A 13,939-nucleotide genomic window follows, 5' to 3' on the forward strand; every position below is an offset into this window, starting at 1 on the left:
GTGGATAGTTGATAATTATAATCAAAGTAATAATATCAGAGTTATGACATAAGATCCTACATTTCTAATCATTAAATATATCACAAATTTGTAGCATTGTGAAATCTTTTTTCCATAACATGATTTTCCAAGTTAAAATAAGACACCGTTGACCTCACATTTCTTATCTGAGCTTGAATTTTGTCATCTGTGAAAAATGGAAATAGTAGAAACCACTTTGCAGGATCATGAGGCTAAAATGAGGGGGAAAGTTACAAAATACCATGCACTCAACCCAGAACTGTTCAAATATGAGGTTGTAATACTGTTGGAAGCATTGACATCTTACAAATCCAGTCCCTTGACCTTAATCAATCTGAAGGAATCATGAGACTGATTTGTTTAAATTGCCAGAATCATCTCTCCCCTGCCCCTGAGCACTCCTGCCTCATCAGTATTAGATTTCAAGAGGTTTCCCTTTTGTCATCTTGGCCAGACGCTGGAATGTCTATCCCATTTGAATTTGAGTTTTAAAAAAGAGTGGATGCTAGTGGCCAAGTATCACATGTGTGCCACGTCCCTAAATAGAAGTCTCCCCGGGGTACTTCCTGGCCTGCGCAGTGCTCTGTTGGCCTCCTCTCTCCATGCCCAGGCAGAGGAGGAGATTCACAGGCTAAGAGGCCCGTCATGACTTGTCCACACAACGGGTCCATGCTTTTGAAGTTACATTTGCTGCTTGCTCACAGATGAGTGCAGAATTCAGCTTGGCTGGTTGGCAACTCCAGTTTCCTGATGTTTATGCTATTGCTCAAATACCCACAGTTCCTGGGACACAAGAAAAAAGCCATCTGAGTGTTTGCACCCCAGCCAAGGAGCTGTCTTCATAGACCCTCCTTCTCTTAGCAACTTCATGCAGAGAGAAACTGACTGCATACAAGCTTGGTGTTCAGAGCAGAGGCCCCATCCATGTGTGGGTCCTGGTCCTCTATTGGTGAGGCCTGGGCTGAGGGCTGGCAGCAGTACCCACGATGCTAGTCCATGCTATGGTGGGCAGTTTCCACCCCGTAGGTACCTACTCAGCTCTCCCTGGGACAGCCTGTGCTGGCTGAAAATAACCCCCACCAATCAAGACTTAGGACACCAACATGAGTTGTTGTTGCTGACTGGGCAACTTTGCAGTGTACAGAATAGCACCTGATGCCTTAGGTAACAAATGTATTTTTATGTATTTAGTTTTTCTGCATGTACAGGTCTTATCTTTGACTCATCAAAAAAAATTTTGTTTTGCTTATTTCAGTTTGAGTATGAATTAATGAAAACAATTGTTTCATAGGCATTTGTATTTCTTACAACTGAAGATGGATATTTGTGAAGGAAGGTAAGGAGAATTTTGCGTTTTTCTTTTCCTGTCAGACTAGCAAAATTCTTGGTTTTAATCTAATGAGTCTGCGTTTCTGGTAACAATATTACATCTCAACAAAGTGGATGTTGAAAATAGCATCCGGTATGACCTTAGGCTTTGAACTTCTATTTTGAACTCAGTCTTGGTTTAGAGAGGCCAAGGATAGATAAACTTCAGTTCATGCTATTTCAGTTTTGTTACAAAAGATGCAGTTATCTTTCTGGTAAAGACCCGAGACATTTTTAAAGGAGGAAAGTAATGTAAAATGGGCTTCATTCAGGAAGGCAGATCAGGCCTAATTTAGTGCACTTCTGAGCCCTTGGTACCTGGGCATGATCCATTTTTCTCTGGGAAGCTTTTTGCTCAAAGACAAGAGCATCTGCCTGTGACTCAGCACTTTCTTGTATTACCAAGACCATCTCAGTGACTGGAAGGCATCTGAGAACAGCTAGGAAGGGAGTGGAAGTTCTAAGCCAGTGGTCCCTGAGCTACCTCCTCCAAATCCCTAGGATGTTCTTGACTTATGGAAGAAACTGCAACAGGTAAACTGATACAAATAACCATATCTTATTCCCAGTCTCCTCACCCCCTCTTTCCTCCTATGAGTTTAGCTTAACTAGGGAGGGTCTCAGGGGCCACGAATGTGCTGTACCCTGAGGGAGTTTGCAGTCTGTCTGGGAACATGAGACATAAGCTCAGGAAGCAATTAGGAAATAATTGGGACCAATATAGGCAGAGTCGACCATCCTTGTCATAAGACTGGGTCAAAAAGTGTTTGTGGATTGCTGGGGTGAGCCAGAATTGGGGTGGGTAGAGAAGTGAGGAGTTGGATTTACCTCAGCAGTGAGAAGACACCCCTCTGCCCCCAGGCCCACCTGGAAACCACATGCTGAGTTTATGGGGGGGGTGCTTTGCATGTCATGTAAGCGTGCATCTTACATCCAGCAGTCAGGAGAGAGCTGTGGAAGGTTCTCAAGCAGGAAGGCTGTGGCGAGAGCCAGATCTACAAAGATAGTGTCAGTGTATACAAGGGAAGGCTGGAGGAGGCCAAGGGGTTTAGCCTGGATGGAAAAGAATGGACAGTCCTTGAGGAAGCTGTTGCAGATTCCCAGACCAGAGATTTGGAGGCAAGGCAGTGAAGGTTAGGGAGAGAGCAGTAGACAGAAACAAGAGACACCTTAAGGAAAGGATTTCCAGCACCCGTTGACTGTGTAGCAGCCAGAGGATGACAGAATTCTCATAATTTAGCTAATCTTCCCCCTCAAGATAGGAATGAGTAAATTCTCCAATATCACTTGAAGGTCTTGGAGCGTCTGCTTGGTCACCCCCAGTGATGAGGAGCTCACCTTTTCATGAGACAGTCTTTTATACTTTAGGATAACTCAAGGTTGAAATTTCCCATCCCACTCCTGGGCCCAGGCTGCCTTCTGCAGCATTAGAAAATCATTCTCTCTCTCTTTTCTACACACTTACTTTGTTTTTTCCACAAACATTTGGCAAACACATGTTATTAGGCACTGAGCTATGCTGGTCAAGTAAGGCAAGGGCTCTGCCTCCTCAGAAACTTTCAGTCTAACTCTGCAAACACTGGAAATTGGTTGTCTTCATTTTTTCTTTTCCAGACAAAATGCCCCTTGTTATTTCCGTATAAGTCAATACCACACCTGCTGAGGGCCATATCCTGGCTTAGATCTTTGGCATTCCCTGTCAGATACTCACCGCCTCTCTGAGGAGAGGGTCTCCACTACCAAACACTTCTCAGGTGTGTATCAGGCTATTCATGGTCGTGGGTTGTCTTGACAGGCTCGATGGAGTGCAGTTAGTATTTCTCCTGGGTGTCAGATCATCCCCTAACTTGTTGGAACTGTCAATGGTAGCCAGTACTGAAGGCACTCTCTCCCTCCTGCAGAGATGGGTGATCTAGTCCCAGCCCTCCATTCCACATATCGAGACCCAGAAGCCCCGAGGGAAAGAGGTCTGTCTAGGAACACAGGGCTATACATGTTCTTTAGTATATATTCTGAATATGATTCTTTAGAAATGTTTTGCTTTCTGACTTCTTCATAGAATTGTTTCTTCCATTTAGATGGAACCTCCTTAGCCTCTTGCTTTCCTAAGTCGTCTCCCAAATCCCATTCACCTGCTTTTCCTCTAGCCAGACCGCTGGCTAGATTTAATTGAAGCCCTCCTTGGTAGGAGAGCGAATAGCTGATACCCATCCCCCTTCTGCCTGCACTCCTCTTGGGCGCTCTGCATCTGCAGATGAGTAAATAGAGGGTGAATATCCCTGGGATACCTCTGTGGACTTGGAGAGATCATTTAGAAGTGCGAGCAGGAACACAGCTACTTGAGTTAAGATGGGAGCCCCTCAGTTAGGGAAAGTTGCCCTCAGAGGCAGCAGCTGCAGGACCAGCACATAGCATAGTGGACAGGAAAGGGAACTTCTGGAGGGCCAACCAGATTGTCAGCGAGGCAGGGTGATTCACATCTCAGGAACTTCATGGGCTGCCTTGGAAACTGCATGTTTTCTCCACTTCCCACAGTGTCTCCCAGTGTTGTTCTTAAGGACTCCTCCCTTTATCAATCCTTTCCCCTCCTGCAGTCCCTCATTCCTGCCCTTCCCCAACTCTTCATCCACCCAGCAGTGATTCCCCCCCGCCAGGTCTGCTGGTGAGCTTCTGGGCAGACTATGAAGTCTGCAGTTGAATAGAAAAAAAAGAGCAATCCGAGGACTCAAAATATGACTAAGACGTAGAATGGCAAAAATAGGGTGTTTGGGAGGGCAGTGAGTTTAAAAGGAAAAGCGAACTAGTTCAGCCCACGCCTATGATTTATAGTAGATGGCAGGAGGGCAGAAGTGGACAAACCATTGAACCCCATAGAACTTCAAGAGGGTAAATAGATGCAGGATCTTAAGTAATTATAATTTACTAATTAAGGAATTTCAAGTTTATGATTCAAAATGATTTTCTACATTTCCCTTCTAAAAGGATGTTAGCATTTCAGAAAAAGAAAAGTGAGGAGTTAAGAACTCAGGAATTTAGTCAGAGAGTGCTACAAAAAGTCTCATGTCTTTACTAGAAAGATTTGAAAGCTGCTTGTTAATCTACGAGTACAGTTTTCTCACTTTTCCTTTTAGTGATAATGAGCTTGACCTTTCTTCACCAGCCAAAACACTGGCCAACATTAGACTTTTGGCTTCATGGTATTTGTGATATATATTATTTTAAACATGGAAAAGTTTTATTCTTATTTTTAAAGATACTTAATGCATTACATTATCTGTAGTATCTGAGATTTGATTTGATCATAAAGTTGTCTTTGTTATGATTTATGTTGTTTTCTAATGGTCAAGCAAAGAAAGTCACGTGCCACCCATGATCTGTGAGTGTTTTTTGAACTGTTGTTGGTTCTGGTAACTTTACTAATATGTCTTTCTCCCAACAGGTTAACCTGCCCTCTTAACTCAGCAGTGGTTCTAGCGTCCTATGCAGTACAATGTAAGTCATGAAGGGAGCGATTCACAGACAGACAGTTGTTTTGACCAGTGTAGTGAGAAAGTCACCAGTTTCTCCTGTTTAACCAAGTCCCTCTTCCCCGGGAATCCTGGCAACATACCTCTGGCCATCCAGGTAGTCCTCCTTTGCAGACCTGTACTCTCCTCCAGCATGGGATGTTAGATTAAGGCAGGTGGTGAAGAGGGAAAGAGTACATGAGCTGAGGTGTGGGATTTTCTCCCAATGGAGCCCATCAAACAGTGGACAGCTACCTCACATTGTATTTTTCAGAGCCTTTGCTCAGATATTTAGATTTCATCTTCAAATACCTGAGAAAATACAGACCCCAGTGGGACAAATATCTGTGCTAGCCACCTCTTATAAACATGGAAACTGAGACCCAGCTAGGTTAAGGAATTTGCCGAAAATCACCTCAACTGCTTGCTTGGTGCTACCCTAAAACACTGCTGGGATCTTAGGAATTTATTTTTAGAGCTTCACTATAGCTATTGGGTTATATATTGGTCTATGGTAGTGCTATCCAGTAGAAATATAATGTGAACCACATAAGTAATTCTAAATTTTGTAGCTCCCACATTTAAAAAGTAAAATGAAAGAGAGGAGATGTTTAATGTTTTATTGAACCCAATATATCCAAAATATTATTTTAACATAAAATCAATGTGAAAAATTAATGAGATATTACATTCTTTTTAAATATATATACTAAGTCTTTGAAAACCAGTCTAGATTTTATACTTAGAGCAAATCTTAATTTGGATAGTCACACATGGCAAGTGACCTATATTGGATAAAAAGTCTAGATGGAATTTTCCATCAAAGCTAGTTTAAGCTGGAGTAGAAATTTACATATTCAATCAACAAAACCTTACTGAGCACCTATTACCCATCAGGTCCTGTGACTGATGCTGGATATGCACAATGAAAAGGGTTCATGGCCACATGGAAGGCCAGACAGATATCACCTTATAGGGTGGTAGCTATGTCGTTGGTGCCCACACCGCATACTGACGCAGTGCTTGTGTAGAGCTGTTGAATAGCTCAATACTTAAGAAATCTCCTATACCTTCCTGTAAGCCCAGTCTTTCTTGACCTGTTTCCCTCTTGACTGACTCGTGGTGGGCAGTTCAGGGAACAAGATGGTCAGGTCTTAGAGCAAGCGCTGGCTGAACTGCACACCCTACTCTGGCCTCAGAAGAGACAAGATAGCAAGAGAAGGCTGACAGAGATGCCGAGGTGGCCCTAAATCAACCTGCTCCTTCCAGCAAAGAATAGAAGTAAATACCTTCCCACCTGTATGGGACCAGGAATTGGAGGCCAGAGGATGTCAGAGATGACTGCCTGAATTTAAACATACAGTAACTTATTCACTAGTAAGACAAGACCCAGTTTTAGTCTTTCCATTGGTCATCCATCTCTTCTTCTCCTAATGAGGAGGTAGGAGGTTGCACAGTGATGAGTGTGGTTTGAATGTCTCACTCCCCCTTCAGAACATCCCACTTCCCTACAGTACGTCTGGAACAGACCCACCATATCGCATTCGTATGGGAAATGGCATGGTCTCTGGTCAACTTTTGTTCTTTTTTTTTTTTTTTTTTTTTTTGAGTTGTATTCTCACTCCGTCATCCAGGCTGGAGTGCAGTGGCATGCTCACGGCCACCTGCTGGGCTCCGGAGATGATTCCGCCTCAGTCTTCCAAATAACTGGAACTACAGGTGTGCGCTACCACATCCAGCTAATTTTTGATTATTGTAGAGGTCTCAGCAAGATGCCTGGGCTGGTCTCGAACCCACCGGCTCAGGCAATCCACTCGCCTTGGCCTCCCAAAGTGCTGGGATTACAGGCTGAGCCACCGAGCCAGGCCCTCAACTTGTATTCTTATTGAAGTTCTTATCTCTAGACCTTGCAGACTTCATCTCTGCCAAGCCAATCAGCTGAGAAGGTGGAGATTTCCCATATTAGAGCAAGCTTGGTGTTCATAGCTAGGACTTCAGGTTTGAGAGGCCAGAACACTAACTAGACCGGGTGCAGGCACGTTCCATTTAAATCCTGTCATTTTCATTGGCCACTTATGTGAGGTTACTTTTCTGAATCTTGGTTTTCTCATCTGTAAAATAAAAGTGACAGTTGTGATTAAGGCAGCGCTCAGCGTGTCTTCTTGGTTCAAATTAAGCAATAGTGTGAAGGTGATCTGGAACTAAAAATAACTTATTTTTGGACCATCCCTGACCGAGTCCTTGGGAATCCCACTGAAGTCATGTTATCCGGGTCTTGCCTCTTCCACTGTACCTGCATGACCTTGAGCTTCCTCAGGCCTCAGCTTCTCAATCTGTCAAGTGGGGATAATAATAGTATCTACTTCACAGGGTTGTAGTAAAGATGAAATGAGATGCTGCTATTAGAATAGTGTATGGCATGCGGCAAGTGTTAACTCTTAATGTATTTTCATATGTTCCCAGAAGAGAGCTGTCTAAAGATTTGCCTATTGTTAACAGAAAACTCTAGAGTAAAATTTAAGAACCAAATAAAAAATCATATTCCAAGCTTTAGTAATCAGGTTCTCTTCTGCAAAGGACTGATAGAATGGGGGCTAAAGATGTTCTTAGCACCTAAAAAGTACAAACTGTCTTCACTAGAAATATTAGCATTACTGTCATGCTAATAAAATCATGACTTGTCAGGCAAAGCCATTTTAAGCATAAGCTTTTTATTCTTCCACCTTTAGTAAATAGGTAGGCAGGGAGATATAGATAGGTGGATAGATAGGTAGGTAATAGATATTTTTGAAATGTATACTTCTCTGCATACATTTCTTTAAGATTAATTCTTGGATATGAAATTACAAGAAGGTCAAAAGGTATGCCTACATTTTTTGATACATTTTGCTAGATTGTTCCAAGAGGGGCATTTAATAAGACAATGAGTCCTTCCAGTGTTCAGCTAACCAAAAGCACATTTTCTTGTTACATAAGAAGTAAAATGATCTATAAGTAAAGTACCTGAGAAGACATGATGTTAGAAAATTGCTGGTGGCCTGTCAAGGGTTTATGAAAAGGGCTTTTGGAAATAGATATTTATTCCATAATGTTCTCTGGGCCTCTGCAACATGCAGGTTCTGCACCAACCTCAGGGTTCTGAGACTGATAAAACACACTGCTCTCCCCAAGGAGTCTACAGCCCAGTAGGTGATGCTAGCTCTGAGGATGACTACCTAGGATTCACTCCAGCCTGCTTAGGGGAGGGGGAGAGAGTCTAGAAAAACATCCAGGAATGACCCCTGAGAAGAGCCTCTAAGATCAAGTTGAAGTTGGATGAATAGCAAATAAAAGACGTCTCTGTAGAACAGCTTGGCAGCTTGAAACGCCATATATTGGGCATTTTCTCCTTTTGCTGCAAAACATGAAATATTATCAGCCAGAAAAAAACATGGGACTTAAAAAACAAAGTAGTTCCCACATAAGCATGTAGTCCCTTGTCTTTCTACTATAATGAGCTTTTGCATGTGTTACTTCTACACAAATAGGGAAATGTATCTCCTGGGAGTTTGGAGATTATAGTATAGTAAGTAGATAAGAGTAGAGACTGTGGTCAGAGTCTAGGCTCCAAATTAGCCGCTGAGCGCCAGTGGCAGGTCCCTTCTTCGGGTCTCAGTTTCCTTGTCTGTTTAATGAGGATAAAAGCATTACGTATGACTGGGTTATCTTGAACATGAGGTAGGATGACTTCACTGAAGTCAATGTGGAAACCGCCCAGTGTTCAAGTGTTTGTGTGTGACTGTTTGACTCTGTTTCCCCCTAGTGGTTAGCCCAGAGCTTTGCACAGAGTAGCTGCTTAAGATTTCAAGGGAAAACCACTAACCAGGAAGGTGCATTGGTGGTGTTTGCGGTTCAAAACGTTTGTCAGTGACCTGACAGAAGAGAGAACTTTGCTGTTCAGGTTTGCAGAATAGCACCAGGGTTGGGACTGTTAGCTAACATGATGGCTAACCGCATCAAGATCTGGAGGCTCTCTGGGAGCTAATGAAACCAACAGAAACCAATGCTAAAATTTCATAGGATTCTGCTTTGAGACTCAGGAAAGTCGTTTGTATCATTAGGTTGGCCTTTGGGAACATAATAACTGTCATCAGCAAATGACCAGCAGGGCTGGCGGGCAGGTTGGTGGAAGGGTAGTAGGGGCCCTGCCTAGGGCTCAGATCACCTGAGTTCTGTCACAGGGGTAAGTCCTTTCTCTCTCCTCTCTGGGCCTCTGTTTCCTCCCCTTTAACATAAGGAGTTTGAATGAGTGATTCTAATGCTTTCCAGCACTTTCCTTGTTGGACACCCTGTGTGAGGGCATCTAAATGATTTCCTGTAAATACATTATTGTAAACTCAATCTGCGCAAACTTGCCTGTGCTTGCATCGTACAACCTCAGCATTTCCATCCACAACTTGGCTATGTTTGACTGACCTTACCGGCCTGTAGTGTAATCTTCACCAAGTCTGCATACACAAGTTACCTGGCTTTCTACCCTTTTTTCCTTCTTGAATTGAATTTTGCATTAGCCTCTGTAGCATCCAAGTCCCTGAGCACCTACTATTTGCTGTGCCTAGGGCTGGGCCCTAAAGGTGAGTGTGACCCACTCCCAGACCTTCAGGCACAGTGTAAGGAGGAAACAGATCCCTTCATTATGGATGGTGCAGATCTCAAAAAGCTGCCTTTGTGGTATGAGGGCAGTTGAGGGGGAGTGAGGGGGAGTAGAAGTAAAGAGACAGATGACCCTTGCATCTGCCCCCACCCCTTTTGAATCGGGGTCTCACTTTGTCACCCAGGCTGGAGTGCAGTGGCATGATCACGATGATCACAGCTCACTGTAGTGTTGACCACCTGGGCTCGGGCGATCCTTCTGCCTCAGCTTCCTGAGTAGCTGAGACTACATACTACCACGGCTGACTAAGTTTTTAATTTTTTGTAGAGGCCGGATCTTGATATGTTGCTCAGGCTGGTCTCGAACTACTGGGCTCAAGCAGTCTTCACGCCTCAGCCTTCCAAAGTGCTGGGATACAGGCAAGCCACCCAGTCTTGCCCTTTTGACTTTGTGATGAAATTCACCTAAGTGAACTCACCTACTTTCCTTTTGAGGTTGGCCATGAAGCATCAGCACTGCTTTCCCAAACACTGTCCTTATAACGGAGAAGGAGTGGTTTTGATATAAAAATCTTCTGTGCTGAATTGGCACTCCCACAGCAATCTTACGTGTCCTCAGAAACCTCCTGGCATGGAAACCAGCTGCGGAAGAAATTAATTAAAACATTTGGAAGCTTCAGGGGCAATATTTTTAAGAAAAAGATGAACTTAAAGCATTTTTAGTTTTGTTTGTCGAGAAAATAGAATGCAAGATCAGAGCTAGAGATTGTCTTCTCACTCTTGTTTTTATAGGAATTGGAAGATCTGAGTCTTTAAAAAGGGAAGTTGTGTTCTCACATCCCGCAAGCCTGATCCTCGGCCCCTCCCCCAGAGTTCCTTTTTCCCAGTTTTCTCAAGAGTCCAGACACCCAAATGGTTTGAGTCCTCGGGGCAGCCATGTACACTTGTATAGACTGATCACTACACAACTCTCAAGAATCCTCATCATATCACAGGCATCATGTTGGCAGACAGCAGTCAAGGACCTTGAGGAAGCGGTACCATTTGGGCTAGGAGCCAGTGTGAAAGTCCCTTATAAGGCCTCCTTTCCTCTTCCTTCTCCAGCTGCAGCTTTCTAATGTGATTCCCCTGACAGCCCCAGTATCTGTCTTCTATCTTCTAACTCTCCTTAGAATGTGTCCTTCTCCCTAGGAACTTGGCCACTGGCCTTTCCTGGACCCTGACCTCTCAGCCCCACCCCCCATCCTGTGACTTCTGAGTATACCTGGGTCCCTTTCTTCCACCCCTCCCCAGATCCCAGGGGGTGGGTCAGGATGCAGAGAGGTCAGGTTGGCATGACCTCCCTTTTGCCTATGCCCAGTTTTTAGAGCAGCTTGGTCCAGTGTTCAAAATAATCTTGGGTTGTGTCACAGAGAGAGCGTGCACAGTGCCTGGCCTATAGAGGTGGCGTTTTTCCCAGTGAGCTTTCTTTATCCAGGAACATAAGCACACACTGCTGTGCTGACCACAGAGTATGGAAGAAATATGGGGTTAAAATAGGAAGGACCTAGGGTCGAACACCGTATCCCCAGTTTCCTTCCTGTGTGCCCTCGGGAGAGTGAGAATTCAGCTGGATCCTCATGACAGTGCTAAGTTCGTAGTGAGGGTTTAGAGAAGTGTGGAATCTAAAGCTGACGAGAAGCCCTGGTTCATGTGAGGCAGAACTTACCAAAAGAGTCTTTTAAAATAATGTTTTTCTTGCGATGCCAGAGATGCTTATAAATACAGACCATATTGAAAAAGCCAAACTAATTATGATTTTTCCCCTTCTTCTCTCCTGTAGCTCATTTTGGAGACTATGATTCTAGCATGCATCATCCAGGCTATCTTTCTGATAGTCAGTTTATACCAGATCAAAACGACGACTTCTTAACAAAGGTGGAATCTCTGCATGAGCAGCACAGGTGAGGCGGGGGTCAGGGTGGCCTACTTTGAGAACTCAGGTCGGGTATTTTCAGACATCATATTCCTCTGTATTTGACATGACTTCTTTCTTTTGTTCATGAATCCTCTTTTCAAGATGTCGGGGGTTTTTGAACCTCTGAGCTGTTATGGTGGCAGATATATTTGGCATCGCAAGCATTTCTGTAAGGTGCAAAATCCATTGAAAGCTTAGGGTGAGGACTGCTGTGTCCTTTTCAGGATGTCATTGAAATTGGTTAATTCCTGAAGGAAATGCCCATCTTGAAATCTGATTCCCTTTCAAATTGACCCTCCCAGGTAAACCTTTTAGCAGTTTACCATGTTTAATAAAACAGGCTATTCCTTCAGATATTGTTAAACAGACAGACAGACCGACATAAAATGCCAGACAGCTGGGTGAACTCAAGCCCTCCCTGGGTTCGTGGTTTCAGTTTATGATAAATGAGTCTTACTCCCAAGTACAGAGCAACACTCTTCTTCAGTGGCTGCCTTGGGACGAGTCTTGGCTCCCGCAGATATGCCCAATTCTGGCTCCTATTTCCTCTCCTCATTTCACTTAATGTTACAGTGGCAGCTGTTCAGTCCAGGTCAAATAAGGGCCACCCTGACCGAGAAGGCCAGCTCTCAAGGGACTTCTTGCTTCTTGGGAAAGCCATAAAAACAAAAGGCCAGGCAACCGGCATACCCTCTAAGAAGGCTCTGCCAGACCTCTCTCCCAGATTTACTCCCCCGGGCAGAAGCTGATTTCCTAATATAGTACAAGGCAGGTGGCGTTCAGAAGTTTAAGGCCATTGCCAAAAGAATAGATCAAGGCAGAAAGACCTAAGATTCCCTTTTAATTAAGTGACTTGCGATAAGTAGGGCAGCAGTTTGGAAAGGTAACAGTCTTCCCCACCCACAGATTGAGAGCCTCCCAAAGAGGACGTATTATTGAATTGAAAAAGGACAGAGAGCTGCAGGAAGTCACATTTAGTGGGCAAGAAGGAAGATCTGGTTTAGTAGAGTTTAGGGTTAAATTGTTAAAGATTGATAACATAAGGCATTGAAACCTTATATAGAGATGTTATTACATGTTGTCAATTTTTTTTTTCCTTTTAAAAAATGGAATGATATTGCATTTCCAGGGTGAACTCTGCTTCTTCTCTTTCTTCTACAGTGGGCTGAAACAATCAGAAGCAGAATCCTGCTACATCAACATTGCACGAACCCTCGACTTCTACGGAGTAGAGCTACACGGTGGCAGGGTATGTGTCCTTGTCATGTTTGGGCTCAAAAGTGATTTTTTTTTTTTTTTTGGAGTTGGAGTCTCACTCTGTTGCCCAGGCTGCTGGAGTGCAGTGGCACACTCATGGCCACCCCAGTGTCAACCTGTTGGGATCCGGCAGTCCTTCTGCCTCAGCCTTCCAAGTAACCGGAACTACAGGCGCACACTACCACGCCCGGCTCATTTTTGATTTATTGTAGAAACGAGGTCTCACCAAGTTGCCTGGGCTGGTCTCAAACTAGCCGGCTCAGGCAATTCAATCGTCTTGGCCTCCTAAAGTGCTGAAATTACAAGCTGAGTCACTGAGGAGTCTGGCCAAAAGTGGTTTTTTAATCTTAATCTCTGAGGGTCTTGAAAACTTCTTTGATGAAACTCTTTTTCGTTGTAACAAATAAGACCTTTTAAAAGCTATTTGGAAGGTTTATTACATAATATTGAATTTTTTTGGTCGTTTATTCGATGACTTTTTTTCATGTTTGTTTTTTTTCATTTTGCTTTTGTCGCTCAGGCTGGAGTACAGTGGCACGCTCACGGCTACCCCAGCCTCAACTTACTGGGCACAGGCAATCCTTCCACCTCAGCCTTCCAAGTAACTGAAAATACAAGCACACACTACCACATCTGGCTTTTTTTTTTTTTAATTGTAGAGACAAGATCTCACCAAGTTGCCCAGGCTGGTCTTGAACCCCTGGGCTCAGGCAATCCTCTTGCCTCAGCCTCCCAAAGTGCTGAGATTACAAGCTTGAGCCGACTCACCTGGCCAACATTTATTTCTTAGTTGGATTTAGTCAGCAGTTCTGTGTGTCTAAATTTTCATCGTCATTTTATAATAGCTAAAGCCTTTTCAGTAATGGGAATTGAGATGTGTAAAAGGCTGTGCAAAGGGGTATGCCCCTTTTTATTTTAGTATGGCTATTTAATGCAGATTGTTGAAAATTTAAAACTGAATGTTCATTTAAACGATCCTGCAGAATGTGTGGGCTTACCTGGTAACTTTCTAAACCAGGACCTTGGGTCCTACCGACAGGTGTGTGTTCACTTTAGAAGAATTTGGAGTGAAGTACTCAGACTTAAAGTATCTGCTAAATAGGGAGTTTTGCCTGTTTTCAGTAGCATTTTCCCCTTTGGAGCTGATGTATTGCTATTTATGAAAGTGTGGGTGCTTTAAAGTTACCAGAGGGCATAA

General features: G+C 43.7%; 1 protein-coding gene across 1 annotated transcript in view; it reads left to right on the forward strand.

The window, feature by feature from the left end:
* The window catches only part of PTPN3 (protein tyrosine phosphatase, non-receptor type 3), a 158,701-nt gene that overhangs the window by 90,288 nt on the left and 54,474 nt on the right, over positions 1-13,939 (forward strand). Inside the window, exons 6-9 of the mRNA XM_021706304.1 lie at positions 1,313-1,357; positions 4,829-4,881; positions 11,350-11,470; positions 12,646-12,733. Coding sequence (XP_021561979.1) covers positions 1,313-1,357; positions 4,829-4,881; positions 11,350-11,470; positions 12,646-12,733 — 307 coding nt within the window. The remainder of the gene's footprint in view (positions 1-1,312; positions 1,358-4,828; positions 4,882-11,349; positions 11,471-12,645; positions 12,734-13,939) is intronic.

This window comes from Carlito syrichta, unplaced genomic scaffold (genome assembly GCF_000164805.1).
Source record: "Carlito syrichta isolate Samal-C Ts95f unplaced genomic scaffold, Tarsius_syrichta-2.0.1 Scaffold315407, whole genome shotgun sequence".
NCBI classification, from domain to species: Eukaryota; Metazoa; Chordata; class Mammalia; order Primates; family Tarsiidae; genus Carlito; species Carlito syrichta.